The following is a 27220-nucleotide window of genomic DNA, read 5'->3' as shown; positions in this document are numbered from 1 at the left end:
TTATTTATCTATTTACCTTTTTTAAATTTTGAAAGAAAATAAAGATATTGTTTGATAAGTGAGATCTCTGATTGTAGTCCTTGAAAACCAAAAAAGTAGAGCTTGAAAAGTCCTTGAAAGTCCTGGAATTTCATTTGATAGTATCTGTATAAACCCCGTATTAATAATCAATCTAATGCCGCCTATAGAGATGTTTGTTTTTCTCTTAACTAAGTTAAATAAAGTTAAATGTAATCAGCTGAGGAAATATATAGCAGCAAATAAATGGTTATTCAGAATTAGTTCAAATTAACGTTTTGTTGCAAAATGTGACAATATCAAATTTCTTTCAATTGCAGTTCTTCTTCCTGTCAATCTAATTCAAAGTCCAGTTCAACATGCTGTGGGGTGTGTTAAGTACATAAAGTAACTTATCAATCTCTCTTTCAGGTTCCTGCTCTGATGATCAGACAGGTCTGGTGTTATCTGACGGCAGTGTGACCACAGACCCTGACGTGTACCTGAAGGGATGGTCTCTGGGCGAGTGTGTCCAGCATCGGGAGGTTGAGTCGTGTGCTGCAGGTGCGGCGAAGGGCTGCGATGTGTTAAGTTCTGAGGTGTTCAGCCGCTGTCACGCGCTGGTTCCTCCGCAGGAATATATGAAGATCTGTCAGAGCGTGGCCTGCCAGCCTAACGCAGTGTGCGACCTTGTTACCGCATACAGCACAGTGTGCCGTCAACAGGGAGTTTGTGTGGACTGGAGGACGCCCACCCTCTGCCGTGAGTCTTCTGTGATTAATGAGTCATGAAAGTGAAGCGTGTGAGGACCCTCTCAGATCAGTGGCTCTAGGCCTGTGAGATGGTGGTTCTTTGATCAATGTGCCTGAAAAAGAGAACAAACAGGAATTACAACAGGTCTGTGCGCAGTAATGAAAGTCTTAAGCTTGAAAGAAAGATAATGTGGGAGCTATACATCTAGTGGCTGGTATTAAAGAAATAGATCCCTCCAAAAATGAAAAATTATGGCATTAATTAATCACCCTCATGCCGTTCCAAACTAGCATTCTGTTATGACCACAGAAGGAGACATATTTACACACCTCTTAACCAAACTCCAAAAAGGATAATAAAACACCATAAAAATACTATCTTGTAAAATATAGTCTTCTGAAGTCATTTGATGATAAAAAAATAAAAAAATAAATAAATTAGGTCATTAATCACTGATAATCTTCACTCTAGCACTATTTAGTACAGTTTATATACTAATAAATTATATTTTTAATATTATGAATTAGCTTTTATTTTTGAATTTTCAGTTTGAATTTTAATTTTAGTTAAAGTTTTGTTATGTTCTTTAGTCATATTATTAGTTTTTTAATATTTATATTTATTTTTTATTTCAGTTTTAGTAATTTTAGTACTTCAATTTAACGAAAACAATTTTTAAAGGTTTTAGTTAGTTAACAATAACAATGCTGCTATTTAGAAAATTAAAAAAGAAAAAAAAGGGAAAAATAGAAATAGAAAAAAATATTTATTAAATAAATACTAATTTAAAAAATCCTTTAATGATTTTTGTCTGTTTCACATCATATAATTAATCAGAAGACTTGCACAACTCCTATGGACAACTTTTCTGTAGTTTTTGTCCTTTTTGTCTATGAATTGACATTTTTCCCACATGTGATGATTTTGTGTTCAAATAAAAAATAAAAAACAGCATAAACGTTTAGAACAACATGGAGATGAGTAAATAATGATCATAATATGAGATTATCAAAATGTATCCAAAATCCCTGGTTTTATGTTGCACAATTCATCAGTGTACATTATTCTAAAAAAAGGTTTTCATAAAAATTTAATAACTTCCTCCACCTCCTCTCCTCCAATTTCATTACTGCAGATGAAACAATTCACACATGTGGGGAAAATAAAGATATTAAACAATGACATAAAAAATAATCTCCAGATGGACAAAATCAAATCCCACCCCACATTATTTCCTACTGTGTGCTGCTGTTCCCTTTTTCACTCTGAAATGTTGTATTGCAGAATTAAATATGTTGTGAACTGCATTTCATATTGTTAATAATTATGTATTTGCTATCTTAATTGCGATTGAAGTGTCATATACTTGAATTTTACATCTCAATCTCTGTGTGTGTAGCCATGTCTTGCTCAGACTCTATGGAATACGCTGCCTGTCGAACGGGATGTTTGGAGCAGTGTGGCCAAAGCCAGTTCAGTCCTGGTGACATGATGGGTGATGGTTTAATGAAGGGCAATGGATCACTGTGCTTGAACACTCCCACAGAGGGCTGTTTCTGCCCTGAAGGGTCTGTGTTAATGGGAGATAAGTGTGTAGGCAAAGAGGCCTGCAGTCAGTGTGTGGACCACCATGGGAAAACCCATCAGGTATATTAATTTTGCCATTTATTGAACAGCAGTGCCTTTTATGATATTGCTATTGCCCCCTTTATAAAACCAATAAGCTTTTGTCAGATCTGTGATATTGCATACAACAGTCTTGTGACCTTGGTGTGTGTATTTCAGTTTATGGAAAGCTGGAATCCTGAAGAAAACCCCTGTCTTCTGTGTGTGTGTCTGGATCAGCAGCGCATTAACTGCACAACTTTACCCTGTAGCAATGCTAAAGGTAAAGACACAATGTGTATATATTCCCTCTCTCGTCCACTACATGATTAACAGCCCCATTTCTTGAAGTGGTTTCTCAGTGTGTGTTGTCATGGTAACTGTTGCTGTGCTACAGCCCCAGAGTGTGGACAATGTGAGATTCTCCAGGAGAAGATGGGATCCAAGTGCTGCCCTGAATATGAGTGTGGTGAGCTGAGAATACACACAGAATCCAGAAATAATGTACATTGTAGTAATCAATACATCAACAATTTATTATCGTCACTAACATTCCAATATCAATGAATACAGATAAATAAAAAAATACTAATATCAATAGCTGATATGGCCCCGATATATTGTGTATCTCTGGACAACTCCATCTACAGCTATTTTAAACAGCATTTTTCAAATTCTTTCATATTTATTATTCATACAATCTGTAAGTGCTCATATTAATTTAGAGATTGGAGCATTCGCACTTTTAAAAATTCTTTTATCACACACAGGTCTATGAAAGTAAATGTAAAAAGATTGTTGGTGAAAAACCTAAAGACGATGACCAGTTACATATTGTTAAATTATTATAGTTATATAATTTCCCTTATACAGTCATATAGTTGTGGGCGATCTGAAGATTTTATATCATGACCGATCGTGTAACGTGACTGTTGTAAAATGCAGTCAACTGCGGGACCCGCTTTATTTTAAAAAGAGTTATTAAAAGTGCATTAAACTGCAAAAGGGACTGATTCCCGTGCGCTTTCTGTGTGCGTGCTGCGAGACGGAGCGGAACACGGAATAAACGGTCAAATATACACAAAAATATGTCAAAATGTCCGTCTTGGTGAGTATTTACATAAAGACAAGTCAGTTATGTCTTCAGTGAATAAACAATAAATGTGTCATTATATTAGATCCATGCATTTAGTCTTAAATGATGAATGAAAATACCTGCTGCTGTCTGTGTCATTAATGTTAAACAAAAGACAAAGACAAAATCACTCACTGCTCTTGACTGAATAACTTTAGTAGTTTTAAAAAGAATCAATGTATATGTAATTCATACAGTGATCTGAAGACTATGCAGCGTTTTAAAGGGGACCTATAATGCCCCTTTTCTCTGGCGTCCCCAGAATGTGTCTGTGAAGTTTCAGCTCAAAATACCCCACAGGTAATTTATTATAGCTTGTCAAATTCGCCCCATTTGGGTGTGAGCAAAAACACGCCGTTTTTGTGTGTGTCCCTTTAAATGCAAATGAGCTGCTGATCCCTGCCTACTTTCCAGAAGAGGGCGGAGCTTTAGCATCTCGTGCTTCGGTTGCTCAACAACAACAAAGCTGGAGAATCTTACACAGCCAAAATGACAATTGTCAGTAACGGTGTTCAGCCTTACATTGTTCAAACCGGAGTCGGACACTGATGGAAGTTACAACTTTTAGAATGCAACTGGACATTTCTGAATGTTTAGTGGATAAATGTATGTAGTTGCTGTGGAGTTGATTCAGCTCATCGACTAGCATGTGCCGCCATGTTAATATTTAGTGCAAATCCAGCATTGAATTCACCCTCGTTTTTGAAGCAGTCTGGTGTAAAATGATGGCATGGCAACAACACTGTACTACAACTTCTTTAAAGCAGCCCAACATGGCCTCCCCCCCCCTTTGTTGTGTGTTCTCGGAGGCAGGGTTTATGTAAATTTTGGTAATTTTGTGATGTCACCAACCTGGGAAGAAGCTTGTTGTAGTCCCTACCAGCCGTTTGTTGTAGTCCTTAAACAGTTTTCTTTATATTCAAATTCTTTAAAATAAAATATCTCACTTTGCATTAAACTTTGAGCGTCGTAACTTTGCAGATGTTGTTTATGCTCTAACAGCAACATTACACACTAACTAAAGTTAAAAAAGTGAAATCATAATCAACCACCCCTTTAAAGTTTAACTCAGGGTTTAATGAATATTTTGACAACTGATTGTTTAATGCAATACTGTGTTTAAAATTGTGCAAATAGATAAGTCTATCCATGTTCCAGTCTGGATATTCTCGAGTCAAAATTGGGAAGAATTGCATTTCAGATCGTGGATCGTGATTGTTTGTTATAAGATTGTGATATAACATTTTGGAAAGATCGCCAAACCCCTACAGTCATTTAAATCTTAACCTAAAATCTTCTTGCTGATAAAAAAGACTCATGGATATATTACACTTTTACTACCCGTATACTCAGACAGGTGTGATGACACATGATGGCAATACTATGATATAATGTTGTGATGTACTGTGTGTGTTTGTAGTGTGTGATGCAAACTGTAAGCGGCCAGATCCCCCGCTCTGTGATCATGGGCTCAGTGTCGTACTCACAAACCCTGGAGATTGTCTGCCAGTTTATCAGTGTGGTGAGAGCACATATACACACACATACTCTAGATCGTTTCACATAGATGGTTTTCAATCACGTACACATTGTCTCTTTCACCGCCTTCTTTCAGTTTGTAAAAAGGATCAGTGTCCTGTGACAACAAAACCATCCTGCCCTGCATACAAGAAGCTGACGGTCAAACCGTCAGAGTGCTGTGATTCGTACGGATGTGTGTGCGAGTGTCAGAACATCACCCGCACGTGCCCTCCAGGTTACATCACGAATACTAACACCAACGATTGTGACTGCATAGAGGTCACCTGCACGCCTGATAAGGTTGGCACGCTTTTGCTCTCTCGCTGCGCATGTGTTATTCACTTGCCCTTGCAGCTCCATGTCCTGATGAGTGTACTCTGCAATCAGCATGTGATTGACTATTTATATGTGCAGGTGTGTGTGGTGGACGCTGTGGTGTACCAGGTGGGCAGCAGGTGGGATGAGAAGTGTAAAACCTGTACCTGCACGGAGCAAGCAGACAGACAGACTGGCCTGCACATCGCTCAGTGTGTGGACCCCGTCTGCAACCAGATCTGTCCTCTGGTGCGTCCTACACAACTTAGTTTCAATCTTTGAGTTTGAATAATATTTATTAGTGAATTTTTATGAATTCTATTCAATTTTATGAACATTGAATGTATTATAATGATCGTATGTTATTTTAAAAAAGCCATATTAGGCCGGTTTCACAGACATCTCTTAGGCTAAGCCAGGATTAAGCCTTATTTCAATTAGGGTATTTAAGTCGCTTTTATAAACATACCATAGAAAAAAACATTCCTGCTGTGCATCTTGAGACAAAACAATGGCACTGACATATTTTAAGATATGTCAGTGCAAGTTGCTTTCAGTTAAAACAGCTCAAACATGCATTTTAGTCTAGAACTAGCTTAAGCCTTGTCTGTGAAACCGGGGGTACATGTCCTTTTACTAAGTCTTGATTTTGTTTTTGGGGTCTACTAGAATAGGTTTTCATGCTTGGAAGTTCAAAAAACATTTTTTTTTTATTTTTTTTTTTACATATTTTACATTGTTGCAGCAGCTCTCTTCCTGTAACTGTCAGTAACACTTTGTTTAGTTCCTGTCTCTATGAAACACCTCCTTCCAAAAAGAGCAATGTGCTCTGATTGGTCAGCTGGACCAGTGTGTTGTGACTGGTCAGCTGGTTTGAGAAAAATGTCACGCCCTTACAATAACTGCAAGTTTCAACAAACCACTAACACAACTCAACCAGGCCTCGCACCTTTTTTCGTATTTTATTTTTCATATAAATCAAGTTTTAATGTTGTTTATATGTCTATGTGGTGTTTTAATATACTTTAAGACAAACCATGTGCAAATTCATCCTGCCGTCTCCTACCGTCACAAACTTGCATATTGCTCACCGTGCTCTGTTTCCTAAACCCACCAGGTGGCGGTGGCACAGGTGCGAGGGCCCTTTCATCGCTGCTTGCAGCTTAAATTTACATTCTGTCTACACTTTGTTAAAGGTGGGATAAGTAGATTTTGAAAAACGCTGTTGGACATTGTTGATATTTGAAATCAACCCAAACAAATCCACCCCTCTCTTCATTGCTCCGCCTCCAAAACTCAAACTCCAATCCTAACCACCCTGCTCCGAGTCGGTCTCGAACCCCGGCCTGTTCGCTGCTGGCAGGTGAGACGAGTGGACTGACAATGACGCTAAACACCGCATTCGCTAGCAGTCGTCAGTGTGCAGTAGTTTAACTGCAAAACTCTCACTCTCTGGCCACTGTTACACACGCAATGCGAAAGTGGATGTCTGTTTATCATAGCTGACGTGCCACAAAATGCTTCATGAAAAATAAAGCGCAGTTGATGAACGAATGACAAGTAAGCACAAAAAAATGAACGTACAGTACACAGGAGTAAATACAAAGTGTTCGTTGTTAGTCTCCAACAGCACAGCAGCTCCAGACAATCAAAACCCAGTGTTACTCTCACGTGAAGCGGAATCAAAGCAGCCTTCGCGTCTGTTTTCAGGCCCTCCCACTTAGCTCTCTCCAGCGCTGGAAAGCTTTTCTAATATAAACGCGGGTCCTAAAGCGCTTGCCCAGTCATAAGCCTTCATTCCAGTGATATTCTTTTGAGCTCTTTTGTATTGTGTCCCATCTTTCGTTCTGCAGTTTTTTTTTTCTTTTTTCAAATCTCCCTCTTGCTCTTTTTTTCTCCTCGACCATCATCCCCCCCCTAATGCTGATTAGTTACACGTTTGTTGTTGATGTCAGCCCGACAAACTTCCAAACAGTGTTTTTGAAATTCTACTTACTCCACCTCTAATGAGAGGATTCGCGAGTGTGCAGAACTTAGCACTGAACAAAAACTCTGGTGTTTTGACTAAATTAAACACCCATGATTGGTCACTGTGTTCAGGAGATGCTACATTGCTCACCGCTGCAAAAAACACGTAGTAAATAAAAACTTTTGACATTCTCCAGAACGCAAACACAAATACACACTATAGCGTTCACCAAATCTGTTTCGTCAATATATTATTACAGTATCAACTGAGGTGCTCTTGCTTTCATTTGAGGGTGCTTAGCTCCCTCAAGCACCCCTACAGAACCGGGCCTGGCTATATAATTCGTTCTTCCTTTTCTTTTTCTGAATCAGTTTTTAGGTTCAAACATATATGGCAGAATTAAACCAATATTTCCACTTGTCATTGTGTAGCGTTTACAGTTGGCCATGTGGATCAGGTAGTCAGGAGGCGGGAACTACTTTGCATATTCATAGCCCCATGTATACTAAATTAAGCAAGGGTGTAGAGTTACTTTCAAGCTATTTTAAGACATGAAGAAATTATTTTCACAGGAAAACACATTTAAATATATCATTGTAATTATCAAAGATGAGTTTTAAGGAATAAAATTATTGACTGCAGGGAGACTTTAAATGAAGTATATTGTTATGTGTTCATTCCCGGAATCAAGGCATTTCAGGGAGTTCAGAAACAGTGCTTACTGATATAGAGAATTACTCCCTTTGGAGTGACTTTGTGCTTTGTAACTTTAAAGATATTGTCATGCTCAAACAGCAACATTACACACTAAAGAAAGTTGTAAAAAAGCATAATAGTTCCTCTTTAAAAGACAAAATGTGGCAGCATTTACAGTGCATTTAACTTCTGTATTGTATACTTTCAGAAGTGAATTGAAGTAACTCCTAACCTCAAGTATTGCATTTTTCTGCACTCATGCTGCATTGAATGAAACTAATATCCCTTTAAAGTTTTGATGAAATGAAAGTAGAGACAGGTCTTTTCTTCGGCAATTTGACAGAAAACCAAATGAAATGAGTTATTGGAATAGAAGAAAGAAGAAAAATAAGAAGAAAATTAGGGCAGGTTCTATCTATCAGTTTTTGATTGGATTTTGAGATCTGGGCTTGCACTCAAAAGTAAAGGCAGATCTGAATGAGAGCTTTCAGTCGACAAAGAACGTGACAGACAAAAAAAAAAAAAACATATTCATTTAAGAATCATTCACAATAAGATCAAAAAATGTGCATTTAGAGAATACAACTTTAATGCAAGCCAGTCAACTTAGTGAATATCTTGGTAACAACCTAGGCAGCGATTTCCAGTCATGAATTTGAATGGAAAAGACACAAAATGTTATGCTTAAATAACATATTTCAAATCAGGAATAAAATCTGGCAACAATAGTATTGTGCTTCTTTTAAATCACACAAAAATACTATATATATTCTCGGGCTGTTCCAGCTAAAGCATATCCACATTCAAGAGTAAACAAACAGTCGATCTATGAGAAAGGCAGTTGGCTTTTTTAATTCGCAAGGCAGGACTACAGCCACCATATTGAGTGTTATAATTTCTCCCATTCATTTCTGTACAAGTGGACCATTTCCCCTTATAATGTCTCTAATAATACCTCAAATATGCAAAATGTTGAGGAGGTGTGTTATTACTATTCTCAGATTTACTGTTTACTGTTGGATAATGTTGGCAAAATAACTCCATAGACCCTTATATCTAGTGACCAGAATATGATAGTGGCTCTTTTGATTTGGGTCAGAAATCAAACACTTGGCAACCACCAAGAACACCTTAGCAACCACACCAAAAACCTCTGGCACTGTAGCAACCAAATAGAAAATCCCTGACAATTACTATTAAGCAATTTATTTATAAAAAAAAAAAAAAAAAAAAAAGAAGTATAAATCTACTTAATATAATTTCCTTCACCCCTGCAGTCTTGGTCATGTTAACAAAAAGGAAACAATTTAAAAGTATAAAAAATGATTACATTCTGATGAAAGATTATTAAAACAAATGTGTTTTCCCTTACAATAACATGCAGTGATGAATCATGCACAGTAAGTCTAGAGACATTTATAGCAAAGTACAAATGATTATGATTTCACATTGATTTTTGTATATGTAGGGAACCACATACTCTCATTCAGAAGGCGAGTGCTGCGGTCACTGCCGTAAATCCAGCTGTGTTGAAGGAAGCCATTTGAGACAGGCGAGTATTTAGTGTATTTTTCTTTCTACTATGAATGCGCTATGATCTGAAATCAATTCTCTTTGACTTCACATGCGTGCAGGTCGGAGAGCAGTGGGTGTCTCCACACGACAGATGTGTGTGGAGCGAATGTGTACAGGTCAATGAAGAAGTGTTCATCCAGCATACAAACGTGTCCTGCCACCTCATGGACACGCCAAGCTGTCCACTGGGCACAGAGCTCCAGTGCAATACCGTAGATGACTGCTGCCCAACCTGCCACTGTGGTACAAACAGACTCTCTTCCACACAAACTAACACAGTCCAAAATTAACTTAAAGGGTTAGTTCACCCAAAAATGAAAATTCTGTCATTAATTACTCACCCTCATGTCGTTCTAAACCCGTAAGACCTTCATTCATCTTCAGCAATTTAACCACCACTTTCAAGGTCCAGAAAGGTACTAAAGACATTGTTAAAACAGTCGACATGACTGCAGTGGTTCAACCTTAAAGGGATAGTTCACCCAAAAATGAAAATTTGATGTTTATCTGCTTACCCCCAGGGCATCCAAGATGTAGGTGACTATGTTTCTTCAGTAGAACACAAATGATGATTTTTAACTCCAACCGTTGCGGTCTGTCAGTCGTATAATGCTTGTCAATGGTAACTCCATCTATAAGAGTCAAAAAAACATGCACAGACAAATCCAAATTAAACCCTGCGGCTCGTGACGACACATTGATGTCCTAAGACATGAAACGATCGGTTTGTGCGAGAAACCGAACAGTATTTATATCATTTTTTACCTTTAATGTTATGAAGCGATGAGAATACTTTTTGTGCGCAAAAACAAAACAAAAATAACGATTTTATTCAACAATATATTCTCTTCTGTGTAATTCTCATACGATGTTTACATTCAGCTCTTCCAGAATGTGGGCTCAGTATTGGCAGATGCTGACGCAGGAGCCGGACGATAATGAGTCGGTGTTCTGACGTAGAACCTGGAAGCGCTGGACGTAAACATCATATGAGAATGACAGAAGAGAAGATATTGTTGAAAAAAGTTGTTATTTTTGTTTTGTTTTTGCGCACAAAAAGTATTCCCGTCGTTTAGTAACATTAAGGTTGAACCACTGCAGTCATGTCAACTGTTTTAACGATGACTTTAGTACCTTTCTGGGCCTTGAAAGTGGTGGTTAAATTGCTGTCTTATATATTGCGAGTCATACACCTCTCTGATTTCATCAAAAATATCTTAATTTGTGTTCCGAAGATGGGTCGTACGGGTTTGAAACGACATGAGGGTGAGTAATTAATGACATAAATTTAATTTTTGGGTGAACTAACCCTTTAAATTAATGCCACACCTGCCAATGGTAGATGAACTGATAAAATATTTATGACCTGCAATGAAACTTCATACATCGATTCACTATTGACAATAGACAATTGATCTTTTTTGCCTGTGAAATTTCACCGAAATTTCGCTAATGTGTCCGCACCTTTTGAAGGGAAAGAAGGATTACATTTTTGCCATATTAATCTATCACTATTCCTGTGCCACGTGACGATTTAAATCTTTATATAGGTGGCAACAATTAAATATCCACAACTGGTTTATATAGATAAATAATGGATATATCAAATTCAAATTGAATTGTAAGATTCTTAATGGTTTATTTATTATTTATCACCATATAAACGGCAAAGGCAAATTTATAGTAGAAATTAAAATAATAATAATAACAATAAAACTTCAGTAAATAAAGAACATTACATACAATAATTTCACAATATTTTTCTTGCAATAATATAAAAATATAGCTATTATAGAGCTCATTCAGTTCTGATATTTAATAAAAATCCTAACATTTCCTAAGAGAAGTCTCATTTAAAATGTCCATTAATGAAATTTCTGAATAAAACAGTTCTTAATAGTAGTAAAACTATTAAGTGGTTTTATTTGCTTGCCCAAACCAATTTTACTCTCACTTGAAGTGTTAATTTTGGACCCTTCACACACATACTGCTCATTCACTGCTGCTCTCTGTGATTTTTTTTTTTTCCTTAGACGTTAATGCTTTTTTTTCTCTCTGCAGTTCCAATGAATGCCTGCGTGCTGAATCAAACTGTTATTGCGGTAAAGACGTTGAGTTAACATACAGAATACTAATGTGCCGTGTGCAGATGTCTTGGTGCATAACAGATTGACTTTGGGGTGTCTTGCTTTGTGTGTGTGAGTAGGCTGGAGAGCGAGTAATGGTGGATGTCTGCACACACTGCGAGTGTGTGGGAGATAAGAGGAGTTATCGGCTCTCTTGCAGGAAGATGAGCTGCTCCCCCTGCTCAGAGGTAAAACTCTCACTCTGAAGATTATTAAAGGGATAGCTCACCCAGAAAAATGACAATTCTGTCATCATTTACTCACCCTCATGTCGTTCAAAACCTGTATGACTTTCTTTCTTCCATGGAGCGCAAAAAAGCAGGTGTTTTGCACATGCTTGGAGACATCCAAGCTGCTTTTGTGTGCAATGAAAATACAATAAAAAGGCAGCATCATTTAAAACAGCTCTTAATGTCAGTAAAACCACATGCCATTGTTCTAGTGTGTCATGATCTGTCACATTTGAATATTGAAATAAGATGAGAAAGACAGTTATTAAATTTTAAAGCTTTTAAAGATATATAAGAATGGGAAAATGATGGCAGAATCTAAATATTTCTAAGTAAATTGAGCCTTAAAATGACCGTAAGCCCTAAATATATGAGTACAGTCACATGTCATGTGTGTTTTGTTTTGTAGGGATATACACTGGAGCCAATACCTAATGCTTGCTGTGGCCGTTGTGTAGCAACTTCTTGTAGCATCCGACGACCTGATGGACAGCTGGTCACTCTGAAAGTAATAAATATGTGCAGACATGAGTCAATGTCACAAACTGTAGCCAGTATAGTCAGTGTGGAAGACAGGTTTGAATCTCCCCTCTCTGGTCAATAAGTACCCCAGTGTGTCAATGAAAATGGTTAAAATGGCCAAAACAAGAAAACAGTCATGTTTAGCCATCTTAAGATCTGCTTTGCTCAGAAGAATTGTTTTAACCATTTAAAAGGCATCCATGAACTATATGCACTACCGTTTAAACATTTTTGAGCAAAGACCCATTAAATTGATCAAAAGTGACAGTAAAGGCATTTATAATGTTACAAAAGATATCTATTACAAATATGTGCTGTTCTTATGAACTTGCTATTCATCAAAGAATCCTGAAAAAAAAAAAAAAAAAAAAAGAATCATCATTTCCACAAAAATATTAAGCAGCACAACTGTTTTCAACATTGAAAATAATAAGAAATGTTTCTTGAGCATCAAATCAGCATATTAGAATGACTTCTGAAAGATCATGTGACACTGAAGACTGGAAAACTTGATGAAAATTCAGCTTTGCCATCACAGGAATAAGAAAAAATATATAATTATATTTCAGAATATTTCAGTTTTATTGTATTTTTTAATAAATAACTGCAGCCTTGGTGAGCATAAGAGACTTCTTTCAAGTCATTAAAAAATCTTACCGACCCCAAACTTTTGAAAGGTAGTGTATATAAGGTCATTGTTTATGAATCCTTGAAGAAAACTACAGGATAACCAAACCAGAAAATGAAGTGATCTGCAGGCTATTTCAAAAAACAAAAAATCAAATATTAATGCTTGAGGATCATGCTGTAAATGATCCAGATGTTCTGTTGATTTTCAGAATCAGATAGTGTCATAAATGTGTACATATGTGTGTGTTCAGGCAAATACAACGCGTACAGATGGCTGCACTAAACACACATGCAGTGTGAATAAGGATGAAGAACTGGTGCTGGAGACTCTAGTGACAACATGCCCTCCATTTGACCGCAAACGCTGTCTGGAGCATGGGGTACACACACACACACACACACACACACACACACACACACACACACACACTTTATAATCTAACAGTCAAATTTATTAAATGGAAAAGTTCTTTTCACTCAAATATTACTGAAAGTTCTTTGCACTTAATAGAAAAAGATATGTGAACTCAATAACTGATTATATTAAGCAGATCTCAAACTGAATGAGTTGCAGCAGACTCCTAGTTCCCAGCATGCTTTGCTTCAGACTCTGTAAGGAAAGTAAATGTTGAAATTAAATGTTATTTTGTGTTTTTGCGCAAGATTAATATAGATTGAGATCTGTGTTTAATATTCTGTTATGTTGTGCTGTAGTAAGCAATCAACTGCAAGAGTGTTAAGTTAATGTTTCTAAATTGAATGGGTTTTAATCTATACAGTGAATTTTCAACTACACGAAGTATTTAAATGGAGAGTATAGTTTAACTGTATATTAGGAAATATCCTTTTTATAGTGAACTCAAATGAAATAAGTTCACAGTATTCATGACTATTGGTTTCTAAGCTTAAATGGATAGAGGCAATACATTTCCTGAATTGAAATGAGTTATCTAATAGTATCAAAAGATCACATGACAAACCCTATTCCTTTAGTCATCTCCCAAACCCTAAACACCAATCCAGGAATGTGTTCTACTTGAATAAATCACAGTTATTGTGTTGCACAATGATAAAAGTGATACTATGCATCCTTTGTCCACAGGGAAAAATAAGCCAGATTGGAGACACCTGCTGTGAGATGTGTAAGTATAAACACCAGAACAACCTGCTCAGTTTATAATCTCCATCCATCTGATCTGAACATGACGTGTGCATGTTATATGTCTGTTTAGGTACTGAGCCAGAGTGCAGAAGAACTGTGGGTCTTCTGAATTACATCAGGGTGGACGACTGCCAATCAGAAGAGCAGATTGAACTCACTTACTGCGAGGCGAGTCGATGCACTTTTATATATGAAGGTCGCAACAATTTCATGAAGCTATATACATATAATTTATCCCATCTGTCTTTCTCTCTCACCCACAGGGAAAGTGTAGCAGCAAGTCCCGTTATTCTCTGGAAAAGCACAAGGTTGAGAGCGAGTGTGTGTGTTGCTCCGCTACAGGCACCGTGCCGATTAATGTTTCCCTGCGCTGCGCTAACGGCACGCGAACACACCAGCAAGTCCTCGCTGTCACTGGCTGTGACTGCATGTCACACGCCTGTCCGACCGACTGAGAACATGCACACAAACATGATAAAATAACATAAAAGTGAAAAACTGCTACAATACACTTTCATATATGCATCTACAACAGGTATGTTGCTCAGTGGAGTTTGTAACAACTGATTTACTGATAATCGAGCACTTCATCATATCTTTTTATTTCAGTGTATAAAGGACACCTCATTAATCAATGAACAATAATCTCAGATTGCTGCATTGCCATTTTGCTGCCACTAAACAATCTGTCCATACAAATATATTCTTGTTTATAAACAACAATTATGTGTGGTTGTAGCTTATGGCTGTTTATTAAACTAAACTACAATAAAGAACAAGGCTAAAGAAGTACTTGGCTTGGACCACTCGGTGGTGCTCAGGACACTTGAACTCATTTGTGTGAGAGCGTTCGTGTGCATGGAGAATACTGATCGGTCAATTAGTTGTAAAGGGTGTTGAAGGGTACAATTCACACATCTGGAGGCCACGAGTCACACATTAAAGACTTGTTATTCACCTCTCGGCCTCATGAAATAGAGTATAACAAGGTAAAAGTAGGTTAGTAACCAAATGAAAACATGAATAATTTATGTGCAGAAAAGGATTCATCTCAATTCGAGCTGCCATGACCTTCACAATAACTATAAAATCATCTGGAAATCATGTCAGTAAGTGTGTTTATTAAACCCAGTGAGTCACTGCATTATTATGATGTGTTTTGAAGGTAATTATATAAGTGCATGACTGATCCATGCATTCTCTGATGGGAATTACTTAGCACTCAACGTGTACAACAGCATCAGATATTTACTACAATACTAGTGATCAGTTTGCTTTTGTTCTCTCATTTAAGGCCATTTAATGTTCTCTCGTAAATAAACTGACTGAATAAATGATGTAAAGTGTGCCAAGGCAGGTAAGGTAGTGGTTGTTTAACGCTGAAGTCTCTGAGGTTCAGTTCTTTTGAGAAGTGACCCAAGAAAATGCCACTGTGTTCTTAAACAAAGCGTATAACCCCAGGTTTATCCAAGCAGACAAAATGCTACAAATCGGTTTGGACATAAAACGCATAGAGACTATTACTGACGCAGTTTAAATGTCAACAACCTTTAGATATTAATTTATTCTCAAGAATATCAAAACTCTTTATTTTTATACTTAAGTTCACAATGAATATCATTAACAAGTGTGATTTCATTATATAATGCGTATAGTAATTGTTCACCAAGACTAAACCTATGTCATTATTTACTCATACTCATGTTGTTCCAGCTTTCTTCCATAAAACACAAAAGGGGAAATTTAGCTGAATCTTGAGGTTCTCTTTCCCATACAATGACAGTAAAAGATTACCAGGCCTGCCAAGCTCTAAAAGGGATAATAATGCACCATATTACGTGTAGTCCATACAACTCATGCGCTATATTCCATGTCTTCCCGCTCAAATCTTATTTGCATAGCCTATTAAAATATGGTGCATGAAGACGACTGTCACGCGTCAGTTGTCACGTGTTCGCTAGTATATAGTATGCAAAAGCAGTAAATAAGTATGTCCGAATATGCAGTATTTAAATAGTATCTGATGATTCTGAAGTATGCATCCATATACCATAATGCTATACGAGCTGAGGAGCTTTCTGGTTTAAAAAGTTGTTTGTTTGTTTTTGAAAGTGCAAGTGGTGTAAATGGCAATAAAAATATCATTGTGGTTAAACTGTACATGAAAAAATTATTGTCACAGTTGGTTTTTTAGTACATGAGGTCAAAGAACGCACAAGTCAAAGGACATATCAAGATGGCGGATATTCCTAGGAATGTATCTGCGTATCTACTGATTTCACAGTTTTCACATTTTGCAAGTACAATTTGAAACAGCAATAACTAAATAAAATTGAAATTATTCCAGTCCGTCCACACTTTTAGAGGCCCACCCATCATCCACTTTCTGCATCCGCCATTGGTCGAAAAGTAAATTATTCAGAAGTTGTATGTACAGAAATTTGGTCGCAGCAAGTTTTGTGTGGAGGGGAATAATGAGCGCGACTTCGTTTGTAAACAAAACTGAATGAACAAGTTATCTTGTTCGTGAAAGAAACGAATGAACGATTCATCTGCTGACCGACTGTGAGGAGTTAAACGCTGGAGTCTCTTATCTAATTGGAGATTCTGGATTAGGCTATATTATATATTTCTAGATTCGTACATTTAATAAAGAACACAAAACTTGGTCAACTCTGTATTTTTAATGAATCGGTTATGTGAATGATTCATCCCTCACACTTGTCGCCTCCTACTGTTAACTTGCAGAAAGAGTCACTGAATGAATCAGTTAACGGATCTAAACGATTCTTTTGAAAGTGTTTGAAGCTGCATAACATCTCCTTTTGTGTTTAACTTCAGAAATGAGGTTTGGAACAACATGAGGTAAGTAAATGATGTCAGAACTATCATTCTTGGGTGAACTATTGCTTTATTATTTAATGGTTGATCATAAAATACATTACAACTTATTTGTATGAGGCATGACGGGTTTTGGATGTTGAATTGTATTTTGCATTTGCATTCTTGCATTTAGCGTTTGTGTGAGAGAGACACCGAGTGTGTGTGAGGGGGAGGGGGGAGTGTCGGCTGTCACCGTTCTCTCGGTGCACGCGCGCTGTGTCCGACTCTCGCTGGAAGTTTGAGCGTCTCGAGCGCTCCACGGAATTAACGGCAGCAGCACGAGCGCGTTAAGCTGCGCGGGGCCGCGAGCGGATTGTCCACCATCTCACCGGGAACATGAACATGGCACTGAACAGGTCGCCCTCTGCCACGGGTGAGTACTAGCCCTGGCACTCCGCTTGATGTTGTTGATGATGTTGTTTGTGCGCGCGCGCGCGCGCGCATTGGTTTCTCTGAGCCAAAGCGAAAATATATTTGCTGCATATCTGTGAAATTGTCACTTCAACAAATTGGCTAGTTTCATTATCGCTTAATATTCAACTGTTGCAGATGCATGCGTGTTATTTCATTTAATCATGCATTAATAGTCAGTTTGTCTGATCTGAAGAAAACTGAACATTTTGAGGGGCACCAAACTGGTCATTCATGTTAACTGCAATGAAATCACTAAGGCGCGCGCCATTATTTGACCCTTCAGACGGGCTGTCACAATTTACCACTCATTAACGTCACTAATTGTGTTAGAATTCATCCTTTTGCTTTAGAAAACAAAGAGAGGGCTCAGTGTGTCTGAGGGGGTTTGTATAATTAGCTGGGGCAATAAGCTGGAGCTATTTCAAGCGTCAACTGACGCCATGTGTTTTAGAAATCTTAGATTTCTTTTCTTCTTCTTTTTTTTTTTTACATTGACGACAGAATGTAAATTGTGATTTGATATGAAAGCACTGTGAAGTAAAGGCACACACATATACTGTGATGTGATGCATGGTTTGGTCAGGTGGTGTAAATGCGCTTAGCTTTCTCTTAAGAGTCATGAATCCCTGTGTTTGTTTACCTGAGGGCACGAGGCATATTTAAGTGACGCTTTAGTCAGGTGTGAGCATAATTTAAAAGACTAGTCGAGGTGTACGTGGCGCTCTTTCTGTAGTCAGAGTCAGGTTTACAGGTTTTGAGCATTGACGCACAGCCTTCAATTATGTTGCTGTCCTTGGTGCTGAAAGGGTTTTCATCTACTTTTGAATAGACGCGTTCTCTCTCTCTCTCTCTCTCTCTCTCTCTCTCAATTCCATTTCAGTTTCAAGCAATTTATTTGCATTATTGTTTTGCATGCAGTGAAAGTGAATGAAATTGTGACATAAAAGAAAAGATTTAAAATAGCAATGTACAATAATTTCAGAAAGGTATTAATAGAAATTAAAACTTAACTTGTGAATATTCATTTCTCTAACAGAAAATTGGAACGGGGCTCCCGAGCGCATGCGTGTTTCTACCATGAGGAGTGAGTCCTCTTCAATGCAGAGTGAGAAACTCCGCTGTCTTGCCCGAGATATCTCTGAACTGGGCCAGCAGGGCATGGCCAGCAGCGGGCATGATGCCAACGACATTGCCGAGGACACGGTGGGTGGATTCTCTTGTCTAATACAGGAATTATCATGAAATGTTGTTTATTATCAAAGACAGGCCCAAGACAGGCATTTTAAAACACTTTATGCTCTCTTTTATTAAATTAGTAGCTAACATTATTACATTAAATAATGGTTTTGGTTAAATCATTAGTTGATGCTTATTAAAATAGTCACATTGCATATGTTATATACATCTTCTCCGTGGACCCCCTGCAGTACCTTCACAGACCCCCAGGGGTCAACTGACTTAAAGACAAGTCAAGTTTTTAATGTTGTTTATGTCTATGTGATGTTTTTAATATGCTTTAAGACAAACCATGTGGAAATTCATGTCAACACCATTGCTGAGTATTTCCTCCTTAAAACTGCAGTGAAAAAATATAGTCTCAAACCCGCGGTTTGAAATCGCTGGTGTTTCTGACGTCACAAACTACCTTGTAACCAATCACGTCAATGTGCCGGCGGGCTTTAGCATATCATTAACAGCGAACAACTTTCTGTTGATATAAAAAATCGTGTAGATTTAGCAATTCAAAGCATTTGTAAGGATACTGATTGTTAGAAGGCAGCTGTCTGACTCTGACAAGGTGGTTTGTGTAACATTAGCAACACATTATTAGCTGTTTGACAACATAGTCAAGCAAAAGGCTAATCGTATTAATGACCGTTATGTGTCCGATGTTGTAAAGAGCGATACCATTGTGCAGCGTCTACCTCAGTAAGTTGCCCGAGTGGATCTCTGAGCTGGTGTGAGTGAGTGGAGGCGGGCTAATTTGCATATTCATTGACCCACGTATATTAAATGAGGCAAGGGTGTAGAGTTACATTCAAGCTATTTTAAGACATGAAGAATTTTTTTCACAGGAAAAAAAACAAAACGTTTAAATATGTCGTTTTGGTGATCAAAGATGAGTTTTAAGGGATACATTTATTGACTACAGGGGGACTTTAAGGCGTCAGAACATTTTCAGATGTTGGTCACAGAAAGATTGTGGGATGGACCCACAAGTAATTATCTCTAGATATCAGCATAAACTATTGAAAAACCCATATCACTACTGGACAGTTACTGTTAGATTCCAGAATCCATTAAAGGAAAGCACTTCCCAAGATCCCAGCATCCTTCATTTTTATTGTATCATATTGAATACAAAACATCTGCTAACTGAGATCAGTTTAATATTCACAGCAGATTTGCCCAGTTGTTAGCCTATTTGTGTTCCTATTCCAATGAATTATGATTATTATAAAGTTCTTTAGCATACAGTAAGAAATTGCTCCCACAGACACTGGTAATATTACAACCTTAAAATTGATAAATTAAAATATGCATTAAGACTTCTTAATTACGTATTTTATGTTTTTATCATTAACATTAAAAAATTTGATCTGCATAAATTTTATATATATATATATATGTATACACACACACACACACAATGTAAAAAAAAATCACAATGTAAAAAAATATATATGTTTTATAAGTTCCTTTTTGTCTTTTTCATCTTGCAGAAAAATATATTATCTTATATATTTCAAACATAAAATTTTGGGGATGTTCCTGTAGTGTCGAGAGAGCATTATGAAAACCACATTTGGCAATTTCAGCTGACGCACTTATCTATTAATTTGCCAACCACAGGGACCGTCCTAGTTATGCACCTTGCTCAAAAGCAGAATTCTAATCAAACATGAGTATGACAGGAAACCAGGAAATCCAACTGCTTTGAACCACCAGCCAGTGATCAGTGGATGACCCAGATCCTCAGTTTTTTGCTGAAACTGCCAACTAAAGGCTATGCAGCTTTGAGGGAGCTCCAGGAATCTGTAATGCACTGCCTTTCTCTGTGAAGCAATGCAGATGTGTCTGGCTGTTACTGCTTGTGTATGTTTTCAGGTGGAGCCAGGCCCTGGTCCAGGAGGAGGGCTGTGTTTTGCAGACGGCCGCAGAAGAGTGGACTACGTTCTTGTTTATCACTGCAAGAGACGTCAGTTCCAACACCGCCTCTCTGTTGTCTCTAATGGTAACGTGCCGTCTCAAAGCCCCACCCCTTCACGCAGGAGTACGAAGGGCGATATTTCGGAGGCGGTGCTGGAGGCGGGGCTTGAGATGGAACCCGCCAATGGACTAAAAGATAAAATCAGGGAGGAATTTGAAAGAAGACTTCAGGAGGAAGGCTTGGAGATTGAACATGACAAAGAGGTTTGTGTGTATGTTAGAGTTGTCAAAAGTACCGACTTCGGTACCTAGTCGCTAGTGAATTTTTAAAAAATGTGACACTTTGAGCGCTGTTGAGCAGATTCCTAAACACCTCTGATTGGCCATTGAGTTCACGCGCTCAACAGATATGTCTGTGATTGGCTACAATGATCAACGCTTCAAAAACATGTTGAAAATAGTTATCAATGAAGCTCTTCACCAAGCGCTTACACAGATACACACGGGAGCATTTGAAAGCAGGTGTCTATCGTGGACCAGCCCGCAAAATGCCTGGTTTCAAACGCTCCCTCTTTCAAAACACTTTCAAATTCAAACACTTCAGTGTGCTTTCAAACACTCCCGTGCGTTGATCACTGAAGCCAATCACAGACATATCTGATGAGCATGTGAACACAATGGCCAATCAGAGGTGTTTACGAATCCGCTCAACAGCTCTCAAAGTGTCACATTTTTAAAATTTCAGTACCGATTGGTACCAAAGTCAAGACATTTCCTTACATTTTAAATATCATTACTGTCACTTTTGATCAAATTAACCCATCCTTATTGAATAAATATGTTAATTTTTTTTTTTTTTAATTGCTGACCCTAAACTTTTGAACAGTAGTGTATGTAATTTCACAAGTGGTGTCCAGTTATCATTTTGGAAATAAAAGGGGTTGCTTTTTTTTAATATCCATCTTGTGTAAAATGTCTTAAAATTCAATTAGTTTGATCAAATAACAAGTCAAGAAAAAGATATATCCATACTGTTACTTCCAGTTTTTTTATCATTTGGTTATGGAAGTTGAAGTGTATTGTGGCATTCGGTATGTTTTTACAAACATAATAGGCCAGTAAACATAATAGTATGCTATTCCGAACATAGCCTGTGTATGTTCTTATCTGGCCATGCATGTATCTATATCAGTTTCCTGGCAAACACATCAATGTATCATCATCTCATGTGTTGAGCCATGAATAATCAGGGATGAGTTCAGTTTTGAGTGCAATACTAACAGAATGAGCACAATCAAAATATTCCCAAGGTGACCTTGGAACTTAAGAATTGGAGACCCAGTTTAGAAAACCCCAAACCCTCCCACACTAAGAAAAGTCTATCTTGTTTTAAGGGGGAGCTAGTTTTCATTTTCAAGCAATGCGGCATATTCTAATACTAGTTAACAGCTGCCAAAAAGCATTTTTTTGCTTTCCTGCAGTGCTGCAGTAGTAGCCCCCAGGCAAGATATTTGAGAAAGACACAACTGTGGTTGTCAAAACTGATGATCGCTTCCCCCTGCATCATGGATTTTCCCAAGTTGAAACAGGGAGAGCTTAGTATTTCTGAATAGGAGTAGATTGGTTGACTCATGCAGCTTTTTCCCACAAAAATAGCTTATACTCAGGAAATACCCTCATGAATCCAAATATAGTTCTCATTATTATGCAGGTTTGAGTAAACCTTAAATTACACTACATATAATCAATTCTAAGCTGCAAAGGCATGTTCCTGTGTTTTATGTCTGTATAGACCTAATATTGGCCCCAGGGTTCATTTAATTTAGCATAAAGATTGACTGATGAGAGCAAAATCCTGAGTGAAAGCTGTGACGTGGGTGTGTCTGATTGTTGGTGGTGTGATGGTGGTAGATCAGTTGTGTTATGTTGGTGTGGATTAAATTTGAGTGCTGCTGTCTCCATCCCAAAGGCAGATTATGGTTGATCCTCATTGCCAGAGGTGTTTGTGTTTGATGTGTTTGTGTGTGTGTGTCACTCATCCACGCTGAATAAGACCATTTTAGTAACAGCTGCTTCTTATAGACTGTGTGTGTGTGTTTGCATCTCTGCATGTGTTAATCAAGACTGCAAATCACCTTATCTTGAACTAAATTTTCATTTGCATCCTGCAAACCAAAATGACATGAACTGCGTTATTCAATTGTGCTTTACTCTTTAAACATATGCCGTTTCTTTCTTTCGTTTTCTTTCAAGATGAGGACAGTCCGGTTTACTCGTCTTCATGTTCCCTGGTCTGTTCTCAGTCGTGAGGCAGAACTTCTTAAGATCAGAGTGCCCACTAAAAAGGTGAGTCACTATAAATCTTTCTAAAAGAAAATCATTCTAAAGGGGGAACAATTACATAAAAAGGCTGCATTTGAGAATAAAATATAAAGCTGTGATGCAGTGTGTAATGTATAATTTGTGACACTTATAAAGCTCTCAGGGACCTAAGTTTGAGTCTGGTCTGTCTCAAACAGGCACACAGAAAACATGTATGCATTTGACAGAACCTTTTATCCGATGCAACTTATGTGTTCTCTGGCAATCAAACCCACAACCTTGCTTTGCTACTGTACTGATCTTTATATTGAACTTTTGTTTATGAATTCACAGGAAAGATTTCCTAAGATTACTTAAAGAATTAGTTTACCCAAAAATCTAAATTATCCCATAATTTACTCACCCTCAAGCCATCCTAGGTGTATATGACTTTCTTCTTTCAGTCAAACACAATCGGAGTTACATTAAAAAATATTCTGGCTCTTCCGAGCTTTATAATGGGAGTGAATAGTAACTGATATTTTGAAGATCAAAAAAGCACATCAGTCAATCATAATCAGTAATCCATACAGCTCCAGGGGGTTAATAAATGTCTTCTGAAGTGAAGCAATGCGTTTTTGTAAGGAAATATCCATATTTATAACGTTCTAAACTATAATCACTGGCTTCCATATGAGAGTCGATTCCGACGGAAGAGTGGACTTTGACCAGACGCATGACGTATTGATGAACGGGGAAACGCAGAGGATAGAGAAAAACAAAACGCTGATCATTAGAAGTCTAAAACGAGAATTTTTAAAGAGAAATGTCAGAGGAGCTTGAGTTCGTTGCTCAGTCCTATTTGTTTGAACCTACTCTCGCCTAAGATTATGCTACTCCTACATCCTACGTCATACGCCAAAACTCGACTCTCGTGAACGCGCAAACAGATGTTACCAAAAGCTATAGTCTAAGCTAAGTTATAGTCTATAAATATGGATATTTTTCTTACAAAACGCATCGCTTCAGAAGGCCTTTATTAACCCCCTGGAGCCGTTCAGCACAACCGTTTAAAAATTGATAATAAGAAATGTTTCTTGAGCAGCAAATCAGCATATTAGAATGATTTCTGAAGGATCATGTGACACTAAAGACTGGAGTAATGATGCTGAAAATTCAACTTTGCCATCAAAGGAATTAATAAAATTAAGAAATTATAAAATATATTTTATATATCATAAAATACATTAAATCAGAAAACCATTATTTAAAACTGTAATATTTCACAATGTTACTGATTTATTGTATTTTGTTAACAAATAAAGGCAGTCTCGGTGAGCTTATGAGAACTTTCAAAAACTTTTAAAAAAAGTGTATTTATTCACAAATATCATGAATTGATGATTACAAAGGTATTTATATATTTAATTACTTCTTCTGACTTCTGACATTTTGTCAAAGCCAGTTCATAATGGCTCTACTGACTTATTTAAATCATCTTTTGTTTCTAATTATGAATGTAAAATTATTTTACTATTTTAGCTATTCTAATATGTGCAGTGTTAATTTTTAAACCAATATATTGAAAATAAAGTAGAATATGAAGTTTGACCCATTATACTGTTGCTGAAATCTCATTTCTAACTAACTGCTGATTGGCCTGTTGTTCTGACACAGATACAAGCTGTCATGCTGCAACGCTTGGTCACTTCCAGACTAGGCACAATGTCAGGATATTTCACATTGCATTGGTGAATGTAAAGGTGTTGAACACCAAACAATAACCATCAGAGCAAATATGCAAAACAAAAACCTTACATATGTGGTTCAACGGATCACAGTTCGCATCATATTATGGTTTATGTGTCACGGATTGGATCTTTTTTCGGATCAGCAAGATCAGCAAGAAAAAAAAATATTTTGGGGTTGTGGGGTTGTGTGTAACTTTGCTTTCCATTTATTACTTAAAGCACACTTTAAGTACTCTGATACCACAGCAAAGACCACTTGCCTAACTTATAAAGTTCAAACATTATTAAAGGCAAGTGAACAGTCAGTAAAAAATAAGAACAAATACACTAATCACAAGCATAGTTAAATACAATATAACAAAGTTACAAATAAAGTAAGGTCTAACTGTAGTATTCATTTCAGGTAAAGAAATGTAATACTTAAATATAAGATAACACTATAGTGTTCACTGTATAAATTTAATATAGATTAATCTTTGTTAAAGCTGTGTATTGTTGTTTGGTTAACATTAATTACATACAGACAACAGCAGGTATTTATAGACTGCTGTTACCTTAAGACCTAATGCACGGATCCAATAGAATGATACACATCCGATTTCTTTCTCAACTGTTTAAGACATAACCGACTGTGTTTACGAGAAAACTTGCAGAGACAGGTATTTTGACATATTTGTTTGTGTATGTGTCCATCCAAGTGCAAAGAGACATGAAAGAGGAATCAATTCGGAGTTTGTGCGCTATCTGAAATGCGCCTCTCTCTGTGTGTGCGCACTTCAGGTGTGTGTGGCTATGAGGACAGATAACAGCATGCGAGTACCAAATTAAATTCTCTTTTGCCTCTTCAAGTGCTGGAATGGTTTAAATTTATTAAATGTGCAAACTGGCAAGACAAAACACATTTAAATGATAAACTTTCACTCTATGGTGGTTAAACTTGCAGTTAATCCACGAATTACTTGCGTGCCGAACCATGGGGCCTGGTCCGTATGGATCACGGATCAACTACGATCCGTTTAACCCCTATTATATATGTTACATGTACATATGTATATATGCATGTATAATTTTATATAGGTATGACTTGACATTTTACTGCATATTGCATTGACCAATAAGCTAATGTCAATGATAAGAAACAATTCCTTCACTGGTGTGTCTGTCCGAGCTGTACAGACTCCATAGTCAGCCTAACTATGGACACTGGCACAGCCCGTGAGTGTCATGTTTTTCGTGTTAAGAGCTTTGGCTCCATGATCATCTTTGTAAGTGCTCCGGGTTGGCGCGGTCTAAGAGCAGTTGTAATGCCAAAAGTCAATTCTCAAAGTCTGAACACTGCAGAGAAAAAAAATGTGATCTGATTATACGGTCAACAAGCCGATTACTTGTAAAATGTTTTCAAATTCCTGCAAGGGACATTTGTCATATAGGCCGCATACTAAGATGATTGTTAGCGTTGTGTTTCCCTATACATTTAGATTTGGCTTTCATCCTGAAAGAATGATTTGTCCTTTGAGGTTGTGAGTTGTATTGAATGATATAATCTGATAATAATGGATTAGCTATTGAAACATATGGACCCACATCCTACATATGCTTCTGTTTGCGTTCAAATCAAGATATTCCCACTCTACACTTGTGGTGTCACATCATCTGACCCTGGTCTCAAGTATGTCTCGTCTGTCTTTAGCTCTGGATATAAATGGATTAATCTATCTTTAATTTCAGTTCCCTTATGCTTGTTTTTCCAGACGTATCGGCTGAAAGAGAAGACGGGGCTCATGGGCGTAATAAGCTCATTTTGGACGAAGATCAATCAGCCGTTCCAGCCGGGCGTACCAGAGCCCCAGGACCCACGCACACGTGTCCTATCCCAACCGTTCAGCAGAGACAAGCTACACCTGTGAGTGCCAGCGCTTGCAGACAGCCAGACTATCATAAAAGCGCATTTACAAATGGTAAACCCACACATTGGCCTTATTGTTTTTCTTTTATTTTGCAGATTTGATATAAAGTCAAAAAACAGCTTGTTCAGCAATGCAATACGAGGTCGAATTGTGAGTATCGAACCCAGAAATGAAAATTACGGCATTTACTCACCATTGTGTCATTCCAAACACACAAAGGAGACATTTTGAATGGTCAATTTTTCTCCCTGTACAGTTACAAGGATTGGGGACTGGAGCTTTCAAGCTTCAAAAATGACAGAAAAGCACCATAAAAGTATCATAAAACTATACCAATTGTGCCATACAATAGCAGACAAAAATGTATATGAGTGAACTCAAGAATTATTTATTCAGACCAGTTTTGTGGGCTGCTTTACTGAAAGGAACAAATTGTTCATGAATTAGACATTTGCTAATGGACTCACATGAACATGCCTAGGAGAACTAAGCTGAATATTCATTTAATAACTTAACTGGTTATAGGGATAGTTCACCCAAAAATGAAAATTATCCCATTATTTACTCACCCTCAAGCC

At 37.4% G+C, this 27220-nt stretch overlaps 2 protein-coding genes across 6 annotated transcripts in view; both read left to right on the top strand.

The window, feature by feature from the left end:
• The window catches only part of vwf (von Willebrand factor), a 47902-nt gene extending 32877 nt beyond the window's left edge, over positions 1-15025 (top strand). For all 3 annotated transcript variants that reach the window (XM_051869480.1, XM_051869482.1, XM_051869481.1), the window contains exons 37-52: positions 430-759; positions 2150-2397; positions 2536-2638; positions 2753-2824; positions 4911-5012; positions 5106-5311; positions 5426-5575; positions 9460-9543; positions 9626-9809; positions 11628-11668; positions 11773-11880; positions 12332-12430; positions 13326-13454; positions 14177-14216; positions 14307-14404; positions 14500-15025. In XM_051869480.1, the coding sequence (XP_051725440.1) occupies positions 430-759; positions 2150-2397; positions 2536-2638; positions 2753-2824; positions 4911-5012; positions 5106-5311; positions 5426-5575; positions 9460-9543; positions 9626-9809; positions 11628-11668; positions 11773-11880; positions 12332-12430; positions 13326-13454; positions 14177-14216; positions 14307-14404; positions 14500-14691 (2186 nt within the window). In that variant the 3' untranslated portion in view covers positions 14692-15025. The remainder of the gene's footprint in view (positions 1-429; positions 760-2149; positions 2398-2535; positions 2639-2752; positions 2825-4910; positions 5013-5105; positions 5312-5425; positions 5576-9459; positions 9544-9625; positions 9810-11627; positions 11669-11772; positions 11881-12331; positions 12431-13325; positions 13455-14176; positions 14217-14306; positions 14405-14499) is intronic.
• Positions 15026-16880: 1855 nt separating this feature from the next.
• Positions 16881-27220, top strand: part of LOC127500175 (anoctamin-1) — a 35234-nt gene continuing 24894 nt past the window's right edge. For 2 of the 3 annotated variants that reach the window (XM_051871129.1, XM_051871128.1), the window contains exons 1-7: positions 16881-17101; positions 17253-17492; positions 18570-18736; positions 20642-20947; positions 22937-23029; positions 26487-26638; positions 26738-26792. In XM_051871129.1, the coding sequence (XP_051727089.1) occupies positions 17456-17492; positions 18570-18736; positions 20642-20947; positions 22937-23029; positions 26487-26638; positions 26738-26792 (810 nt within the window). In that variant the 5' untranslated portion in view covers positions 16881-17101; positions 17253-17455. Of the gene's footprint in view, positions 17102-17252; positions 17493-18218; positions 18330-18569; positions 18737-20641; positions 20948-22936; positions 23030-26486; positions 26639-26737; positions 26793-27220 lie in introns of those variants that run through there. The other variant, XM_051871130.1, reaches the window with a different exon arrangement.

Source organism: Ctenopharyngodon idella, chromosome 18 (assembly GCF_019924925.1).
Source record: "Ctenopharyngodon idella isolate HZGC_01 chromosome 18, HZGC01, whole genome shotgun sequence".
NCBI classification, from domain to species: Eukaryota; Metazoa; Chordata; class Actinopteri; order Cypriniformes; family Xenocyprididae; genus Ctenopharyngodon; species Ctenopharyngodon idella.
Note: the sequence above shows the minus strand (reverse complement) of the source record. Positions and strands in the feature narration are given on the sequence as shown.